This window comes from Danio rerio, chromosome 9, assembly GCF_049306965.1.
Source record: "Danio rerio strain Tuebingen ecotype United States chromosome 9, GRCz12tu, whole genome shotgun sequence".
In the NCBI taxonomy this organism is placed as follows: Eukaryota; Metazoa; Chordata; class Actinopteri; order Cypriniformes; family Danionidae; genus Danio; species Danio rerio.
Window position 1 is genome coordinate 51,647,501 of NC_133184.1, and position 10,629 is coordinate 51,658,129.

The 10,629-nt window shown below is 38.2% G+C and overlaps 1 protein-coding gene across 6 annotated transcripts in view; it reads left to right on the forward strand.

Moving 5' to 3' along the window:
* Positions 1-10,302, forward strand: part of csrnp3 (cysteine-serine-rich nuclear protein 3) — a 120,688-nt gene extending 110,386 nt beyond the window's left edge. For 3 of the 6 annotated variants that reach the window (XM_073913224.1, XM_073913226.1, XM_073913225.1), the window contains 3 exons: positions 1,222-1,481; positions 1,647-1,958; positions 6,482-10,302. In XM_073913224.1, coding sequence (XP_073769325.1) covers positions 1,222-1,481; positions 1,647-1,958; positions 6,482-7,594 — 1,685 coding nt within the window. In that variant the 3' untranslated portion in view covers positions 7,595-10,302. The remainder of the gene's footprint in view (positions 1-1,221; positions 1,482-1,646; positions 1,959-6,481) is intronic. The other 3 variants (XM_073913227.1, XM_073913230.1, XM_073913229.1) reach the window with 1 other exon arrangement.
* The last annotated feature ends 327 nt before the right edge of the window (positions 10,303-10,629 follow it).

Sequence of the window (10,629 nt, forward strand, 5' to 3'; positions counted from 1 at the left end):
TGAAACATGTGTAACCCCGCCGGACCTACGCCACCCAACCCGCTACAAGCTGGTATCGAACTGGTGACCTTCCGCATGGGAGTCAGGTGCTCTACCAAGGAGGCTAAAGACCATGGCCTCTAGCGTCTGTCGCTAGACCACCTTTAGAGGTCAGAGGATTGAGGTTTACCTGCACAGTCCCTACTAGCTGGCCTCCGTTACACTCACCCCCCTAAACCTCACTCCCATCCGGGTCACGGCACCAATGTAACACCGTCAGTCCTACACCACCCAACCCGCTCCGAGCTGGCATTGAACCGGTGACCTGCCGCATGGGAGTCAGTTGCTCTAACAAGAAGGCTAAAGACCATGGCCTCTAGCGTCTGTCGCTAGACCACCTTTAGAGGTCAGAGGATTGAGGTTTACCTGCACAGCCCCTACTGACTGGCCTCCGTTACACATGCAGGCAGGTGTGTTGAGGCAAGATGGAGCTAAACTCTACAGCAGGGGTCACCAATCCTGGTCCTGGAGGGCCGGTGTCCCTGCAGGGTTTAGCTCCATCTTGCCTCAACACACCTGCCTGGATGTTTCAAGTATACCCAGTAAGACCTTGATTAGCTTGTTCAGGTGTGTTTGATTCGGGTTGTAGTTAAAATCTGCAGGACACCGGCCCTCCAGGAACAAGTTTGGTGACCACTGCTCTACAGGGACACTGGCCCTCCAGGACCAGGATTGGTGACCCCTGGTCTAAAACCTGACAAGTGGGCAAATCTAAGCTTGTTTTTAAAAAAACTAATATAAATATGCATATAATAAATAATACTGCTAATAATAATAACATTATACAAAAGCAAATTGTCATGAATAAACTGAAAAAAGCCCCCTGAGATGAAGAAGGCATGAAAGTATGATTTTAACACGCCTCCTTTTTCAGACCAGAATGCCTATGGACGCACACATGAGCACAAATGCATTTGCTATTTAAACAGCATGGTGCAAAACATTAAAACGACTCTTGCGCCGAGCTGAAACTAGCAAACAGCAATTACGTCGCGCCAACGACATACACAGATGAGTGAGCTCACAAAATCAGTACGAGTACTTAGGATTTCATTTGTACTTTAATGCATCACCCAATGCTAACATCAGACATCCCTCAGACAAACAGGACAGATGTGCATCAGTGTGTCTCCAGCTGAATTAAGTGGTGTGTAATGTTATTTACCTGTGCTTGTGTCTCAGCCTCCTCCATCCTGAAGCGGGAGAAGCGCATGAGGACGCGGCGGGTGCACTTCGAGAAGGTGACGGTGTATTACTTCAGCCGGCGGCAGGGCTTCACCAGCGTGCCCAGTCAGGGTGGCAGCACTCTGGGCATGTCCAACAGACACAGCTGCATCCGGCAGTACACACTGGGAGAGTTCGCCATGGAGCAGGAGAGGATCCACAGAGACATGCTGAGAGACCACCTGAAGGAGGAGAAGCTCAACTCCATACGCCTGCGGGTCAGTAAATATGTATATATTATTAAAAAAGCTAGAACGCTGTAATCATTGGCTTCCATTAGCTTTTCCAACTATTCTAGTCAATGGCTTCCAGTTTCTAGTTCAAAGTGTGCTTCAGCTAAACACAAACTTACCTGGGTCAAAGTGTTGTGAATTGTTTTGAAGTGTTCTGGTTTTCAGTTGACGAAGAACGGCTCAGTGGAGTCTGAGGAGGCGAATGCTCTGACGCTGGACGACGTCTCTGATGATGACCTTGACATTGATAACACAGAGGTGGACGAGTACTTCTTCCTCCAGCCACTGACCACTAAGAAGCGACGTGCTCTGCTGCGCTCGTCCGGAGTCAAGAAGATCGATGTGGAGGAGAAACACGAGCTGCGGGCCATCAGGGTGTCCAGAGAAGACTGTGGCTGTGACTGTAGACTCTTCTGTGACCCAGAAACCTGCACATGCAGCCTAGCCGGCATCAAGTGTCAGGTGAGAGGACAAGAGTACACACACACACACTCACAGGTGAAGTCTGAATTATTAGTCCTCCTGAATTATTATAATCCTCCTATTATTATTAATAAAAGATTCTCAAAAGTTACTCTGGTAAAATAGTTTGTTAAAATACCCCAACATATAACCCAACTATAGGTTATTATAGCACCTTCCCAACTATGGGTTATTTTGATTAAATGTTATTTTTTCCATTGTGGTATTACTAATACTACACATTAAAAACGTTGAGTTATTTATTTAACCCAATGGTTAAGTTAAACATATTTGGTGCTGTGTTGGGTTATTTTTACCCTTTATTTGGTTATTTATTAATAACTCAACCAGTTGGTTTAAATATTTGGTGCTTTGTTGGGTTATTTAGAACCTTTATTTGGTTATTTATATTATTACCAAAGAGCATAGAATCACCAAGAGGCGACACTCTTGTGTAATTTGGGAAACAGCCACTAGAGGGTGCGGCGGTCATTTTGGAATGAAAACTCCAATAGAACAACAGCATATTATTAGTCTGTTAAATAAACTAATAAAAGTGCTGATGATTATGATAGTAAGTGTTGTATTGTCGTCTTTCAGGTTGTATCTCAGCTTTAATGCGCTTTTTAAAAAAATAAATAAAAAACAAAGCAGCTGCTTGCCATCGTGACAGTAATGAGATCCAATGGACAGCTGATCACTTTCACTCCAAAAAGGTGGAATCCAGGGTTGTTGCTCAGTGCTGCTGTTGCAATGGAACGTTCTATTGAGTGTCGCCTCTTGGTCATTCTGAGCTCTTTGTTATAACTCAACCAGTTGGGTTAAAATTTTGAATTTCAACAGTCAACTGATTTATTTAACACAGAACAGCTGTATTAATATGTGTGCGTAATGTTGTTTTTGTGTTATAAAAGTTAAGCTCTTGTGCAATAATATTATTTTTGTTTTATCAAATGAGCTCTCCATATCGTGTATTTTATATCCGTTTCACCAGCACTCTTAATTATTGATGATACAAATGCGCACTTCATAGCCGATCTATATTAAATAGCTAAAACGCTTTCTCTACCTCACGTGTTCATCTCCACACCCAGATAGCAAAATGACATAATTTCAACCTAAAATCAACATCTCTTTTGATATCGAATCCACGTTGATCACCGATGTTGATTCAACATCGTTTTGCTCATCGGGGTAATGTTGAAACGACGTCAGGCACTCCATTCAAATTGAACCTGAAATCGACGCAATTGGTTACTTACCCAATGTTCAATCGATGTTGATTTTCAGTCAATCGAATCGACGTTATAGAATCCACGCATTGTCAACATATAATCCACCTAATTGGTTTGTCTACCTAATGTTGAAACTATGTTGATTTTAAGTCGAGTGGAACAACATAGAATCCACACATATTCAACATATAGTTTGTTTGTTTTTTGCCGTCATTCTCATGATTAGGACACAGCTGAGATGCTTATTTATTTATGTACACACCCATAATTATAAAACTAATAGTAGTAGTAGTAATACCAGAATGGAAAAAATAACATTTAATCAAAATAACCCAATGCATTGGGATAAATTATATAACCCAATGAATTGGATTAAAATAACCCATAGTTGGGAAGGTGCTATAATATCCTATAGATGTGTTATATGTTGGGGTATTTTTAACTCAACTATTTTAACAAGGTACTATTAGTTTTATAATTATGGCTGTGTAAATAAATAAATAAGTGTCTCAACTGTGTAATAATGGTGAGAATGACGGCAAAAAAACAAACTATATGTTGAATATGTGTGGATTATATGTTATTCCAATCGACTTAAAATCAACCAATTAGGTCAATTATATGTTGAATGTGGATTCTATTACGTCAATTCGATTGACTGAAACTCAATATCGATTGAACATTGGGTAAGTAACCAATTGCGTCGATTTCAGGTTCGATTTGAATGGAGTGCCTGACTTCGTTTCAACGTTACCCCGATGAGCAAAACGAAGTTGAATCAACGTCGGTGATCAACGTGGATTCGATATCAAAAGAAACTTTGATTTTAGGTCATTTTGCTATCTGGGTGTGGAGATGAACACGTAAGGTAGAGAAAGCGTTTTAGCCATTTAATATAGATCGGCTATGAAGTGCGCATTTGTATCATCAATAATTAAGAGTGCTGGTAAAACGGATATAAAAAACACGATATGGAGAGCTCATTTGACAAAACAAAAATAATATTATTGCACAAGAGCTTAACTTTTATAACACCAAAACAACATTACGCACGCATATTAATACAGCTGTTCTGTGTCAGTTAAATCAGTTGACTGTTGAAATTCAAAATTTTATAGTATGAATAACCAAATAAAGGTTATAAATAACCCAACAAAGCAACGAATATTTAACCCAACTGGTTGAGTTATTAATAAATAACCTAATAAAGGTTAAAAATAACCCAATTACCAAGTACCAAATAAGTTTAACTCAACCATTGGGTTAAATAAATAACTCAACGTTTTTTAGTGCGTAGACATCAATGTGAAACCAAAATAATCCTCAAAAAATATAATTCAATACAAAATATTGTAATATTTTATTGCACATAATAAATATTAAAAACATTTTTAATTAATTAATTGTAATTATAAATGTTCTACCAATTATTATATAATTAATAATATATTATTTATTTTATGCTAACTTATTTTAAGTTTGAATTGAATATTTTGCATTGAATTATTAATTCATTCATTTATAAATGTTATTGATTTTGTAGTATTGTGTAATGTTATAAAGTAGTTTTATCACATTTTTTCATGTAACAGTAAAAAGTGTGAAAGTCAGTTTAATTGATCATTAATCAATTTTAAGTTATATTTATTTTGAGGTGACCTATGACCTCAACAGGTTGTTGTTGTAAAACTCACCCAGTCGCTGCAATCACACGATGAGCTGATTAGTGTTCACGAGTTTCCATACTGCAGTAAAGCCAAGCCTGTCAAAGCAAATCTAACATGGCAGACAAGCAAAAGTAATTAAGAGTAATTAAGTCTGGTTATAAAGTTTAATGGAGAAACGGTACGCTCTGATTAAATTGATTTAGATGTCAGACAGCAGACAGATATATTTCACATGGTACATCAGGTCTTCAGTAGAGAGGGAAACTTTATTTAGATTATACTTCTTCAGTATAGGGAAAGTTACTTCAAAAATGTATTTAATTACATCATTAAAATATTCTGAAAATTATTTATTTACTAATTACTTGACTGAATATTCCCAAAAACTCCTGAAAAATCCCTTTTAGCTATATAGAGCAACACAGTGGCGCAGTAGATAGCACAATCGCCTCACAGCAAGAAGGTCACCGGTTCAAGAATTGGCTGGGCCAGTTGGCATTTCTGTGTGGAGTTTGCATGTTCTTCCCATGTTCGTATGGGTTTCCTCCGGGTGCTCCGGTTTCCCCCACAATCCAAAGACATGTGATATAGGTGAATTGAGTAGGATAAATTGGCCATAGTGTATGTGTGTGTGAATTCAAGAGTGTATGGGTGTTTCCCAGTGATGGGTTGTGGCTGGAATGGCATCTGCTGTGTAAAACATATGCTAGATAAGTTGGCGATTCATTCCGCTGTGGTGACCCATGATTAATAAAGGGACTAAGCCGAATAGAAAATAAATGAATATAGTTGAAGTCAGAATTATTAGCCCCCCTGAATTATTAGCCGCCCTGTTTTGTTGTATTCATTTTGTATTTTATATATATATATATATATATATATATATATATATATATATATATATATATATATATATATATATATATATATATATATATATATACATACATACACACACACACACACACATACACACACACACACACATATTGTATTTTATTTTGTATTTCTTATATATTTTTTAATATATTTTTTTATATATTTTCTTTTTTTTATTATTTATATATTTTTACATATGTATATTTATTTATATATTTGTTTGTTTATATTGTTTTATTTATTATTCTTATATTAATTACTAATTACTAAATAAAATGAAAAGTTAAACAATGTACACTGTAAAAAGAGATTAGTTACATTTATAAAGTGAGTAAATCTATTGCCTTAAATTTATTAAGTAAATGAACATTGCTGAAATGTGCATAATTATAAAAATTACATTGTTGTCCTATCAAATGAAAGGCAAAATTGCCAAAAATGAATCCTAATTTATTTTTTTACATTGTTTGCCAAATTTAAATAATTGTTTGCATGATTATGAAGTACTTTTGGTGTATGGACATACATGATTAATGTGCTATATAAATAAACATTACATTACATAGAGAAATTCAATAAACTATAATTTGACTCTCACACTTTTTTAAATTTATTATTATTATATTTTTAAGTAGCTAGTTTACTTTTATGACTGATTAGACCCAACACTGTTCCTTGCTGTGTGTGTGATTCAAACCATCCTCAAACTGGCCTGTGCTCAAGTGTTTTTGGATGTCCACAGGTGGACCGAATGTCTTTCCCTTGCGGCTGCACGAAAGAGGGCTGCAGCAACGCAGCCGGCAGGATCGAATTTAATCCCATCCGAGTGCGGACTCACTTCCTGCACACCATCATGAAGCTGGAGCTGGAGAAGAGCCGCGAACAGCAGAACTCCGGCGCTGTGGCTGGAAACGGATTTCACAGCGACCCCAATGGACACTGCAGCCCGCTGGCGACGGGACAGCACGCACTGGAGTATGCAATCCCAGATACAGTCCCGCAGACCACCATCATGCACCTGCAGTCTGGAGACGACATGGACGAGGTCTTGGAGGACGAAGAGGAAGAGGAGGAGGATGAAGATGAAGAAGATGAAGAGGATGATGAAGATGATGAAGATGATGATGATGATGAAGATGAAGATGAAAAAGACGATAGCAGCAGTTTGTGCAGCTTATCCGATTCCAGCACGCAGAGTTTGGCCAATAGCGACTCTGAGGAGGAAGATGATGATGAGGATGAAGATAAGGTGAAGGAGTTTGAAACAGGATTGGCCAATAGCGAAGTGGCTCCGCCCCCTTCTGTGATGCGTTACTCTGAGAATACGATCACGTCAGACAACCAAACAAACGGCAACTCGTACTTCATCAACTCCACCGCAGAGTACTACTCAATGGAGAACGTTACCCCGCCCGTACTTTTGGCCTCCAACCAATCCAGTGAGCCCTACATAGGCGACACTGCGTCTTATCAAGACAGGGTTAACGACTCAAATAGGGTCATGTCTCAGGGTCCCTTTAATGTGACCGCTGACCAATACGCGGACTATTCCCAGCAGCCAGAGCAGCCATATGCTAATCACCACTTGGCCGTGATTGGCTGCTGCACTCCAGAGCCAGAGAAAAGCATCCAATCTAAAGGGAGCTTCCTCAGCCAATCAGGAGAGCTGAACCAGATGGAGTTTCAGAACTATCTGAACAACAACACGCAGGATACAGGCTACAATGCCAATGGGAACTGTTATGTAGCTGAGCAGCCAAAGGAGATGCCTCACAATCTGCCTGACGTTTCGCTAGCGGACACCGCGAAAGAAACTACTTTACTGGACGCTTTCCCCGAGCCCACTCCGGTTTAGATTCAACAAGCAAGAGGCAAGAGAGTATAAAGCAGCTTTCAATTCTGCACATCAACGTTTCATTTCGACAGATTTCCTGTTTAACGTTTTGAACGGGGGAGGGAGGGGGTGGTCCAAAAATATGTATTTTTACTGAACTTTGCAAAGAACAAAAACTGCAAACTCAAAGCGTATGATAAGCTTCAGGTTGGAGGCATACTTTAGGCGAGTACGTCATTGCAAATGCTTCTAATTTCGATAACAAAAAAATCTCATAATATAATTTTTGTGTTGATGTAATCTACAAAAATGCGAATTTGTGAAAATGGGAATGATGCGCACATGCATTGTATGTTTAGTCTATAGGCAAGAGTGAGTACTTGACAACCAAAAATATCACTGGTGGACGACAGAATCGTTTGTGCAGCCATATAGTGTTTCTTTTTGCAGTCACGCTGCCGTCTACTGGCTTGGCATGCAGATAGCAGCCTTTTCAGGCTGATATCACGAGGAAACTAAACTATTTTACGTACTTTTACTTTAGTGGCTACTTCATACGAATTTGTACGAGTTCAGTCCTTCAAAAATGTACGATTTTAAAAAGGAGGCGTGGCACCCAACTGCATCCCTAAACCCAACCATCATTGGGGGATAAGCAAACCGTACTAAATTGTATGAATGAGATCGTACGAATTCATACCAATTAGTCACTGAATTAAAAAGTTACGAATTGCCATGAGATTGTGTTGGCCTTTTCAGTTATTTTCGCAGATTTGTGTACTTTAATCATCTGTTTATAAAATCTTTCAAAAATGCAAATGAAAAACACCCATTTTTAGTATACTGTCGCCATGTAAGCATGATCTTGAGCTTTAGTCATTTGCATAAAACATGCAGAATTTCCATACAAGGCCATAATTCTTAATTTTTTTAAACCATTTTCACTTTTTAAACAAACAAACAAATAAACAAAAACAACACAAGCTCTCTAAATATACTGCCCCCCAAAAAGTATAATTATTTTTAGTACACCCAGGTTATAAATATAATTTTTTTTCCCCTTAAATTTACCTTAAATTGTATCACATTTATTGGTGGATGATGGTTTGCTTTAAAAAAAATGTTCTCGAGCTTGAATGCTTAAGCCTGGTTTATACTTCTGTGTCCAGGGATCGGCGTGACCCACAGTGCATGCAACGCGCATAGCTGTGCATTCATACTTCTGTGCGCTATTTCTGTTGCTTTGCTATAACAATTCCGAAATGTTAGCTGAGAATAGGTGTTTATGTTCCTCTGCGTCGAGTTTTTTCGCTGGTGTTTTGTTTTTTCGGAACGCTTCCTTAATGAACAAGTGGTTCAAACTCGCTCATTTTGAGGCAGGAACCGGCAGGAATGCAACAACTTTAATCGTAATGTAAACACAAACCAACAGTCTCCATCCGGAGCTCCTTGTAAGTAGTCGCTCCATCGGGCTCACGCGGCTCTCAGTCCCACCCACACTTGTCAGCACTTCCAAGCCGACCAATCACAGAGCTTGCGCTACGCGTCGTTGCGATTTGTAGTTACATTTTTTGAGAGGTGCACGTCAGCGACGTAGACGGCGAGGGCTATGTGCCCACACGTAGGCTGCACTGTAGTATACACGTGCGCTTGACGCAGAAGTATAAATCAGCCTTTAGTGACCCTGACCCGTAGTTTTGAAGGAAAAACTAAAAAATATCGCCCCCTTGAGGTTTTTTATCACCATAGCAGATATTTAAAGGGATAGTTCACTCAGAGACTAATACTGTGACTTGCTCTGCTCAATGTCACTGAAAAATGTTCTCGTAATACCATTTTTGTGTGAATGTAATCAACAAAATTGCATTTTTGTGAAAATGGGAATAATCAACACAATCTCACGGCAATTCGTAACTTTGATTTTGTAGCTAATTCATATGAATTTGTATGATCTAATTCGCACAATTTAGTACGATTTGCTCATCCCCCAATGACGGTTGGGTTTAGGGGTGGGGTTAGGTGCCACGCCTCCTTTTTAAAATCGTACAATTTTGTACGACTGAACTCGTACAAATTCATACAAATTAGCCACTAAACTGGCCAAACATAAAATACTTACATTTTCTCGTGAGATCAGGCTGAAATGATGCACACATGCATTATGTGTTTGGTCTATAGGCATGAGTGAGTACTTGACAACTAAAATATCAGTGGTGGACTAAAGAAAATCTTTATTGCAGCCATATGGTGTTTCTTTTTAAAGTCGCCATCTACTGGCCTGGCATCAGAATGCAGCCTTTTCAGCCTGATCTAATGAGGAAACGCAACTATTTTTAATTCATACAAATTTGTTCAGTCGTATGAAAATGTAAGATTTTAAAAAGGAGGCATAGCACTAAATCCCATCTCTTAACTCAACCATCATTGGGGGATGAGCAAAATTGTACTAAATTGTATGAATGAGATTGTATAAATTCATGCGGATTAGCCACTGAATCAAAAATTTACAAATGGCCGTGAGATTGTGTTGGCTTTTTGAGTTATTTTTGCAGATTCCTATGTACTTTAATCATCTGTTTATGAAAGCTTGTGCAAATGCAAATGAAAAATTACCCATTTTTAGTACACTGTCATCATGTAAACATGAGCCTGAGCTTTAGTCATTTGCATAAAACATGGAGAATTGCCATATAAGGCCTTAACCCTAAACTTTTTACATGGTTTATTTCAGCTTTAAAACAAACAAAAACAACACAAGCTCTCTAAACATGCCATCCTCCAAACTAATTCAAAAACCTTTTTGGTAACACTTTATAATAACTACACACTATAAATCATTTATTAAGCATTAGCATATCGTGAATTCATTATCTATGAAGCATTAACTCTACATTAATAAGCGTTAGTAAGCAGTTTATAACTGCAGCTACAAATGCTCTATTCTTGACTTACAAACATGTTTAAAATGTGCTTAATATTTGTATTTTCATACTTTAATAATGATTTATTTTTCATTACTAAATTAAGTATCGCATTATTTACAAACCATTTGTATT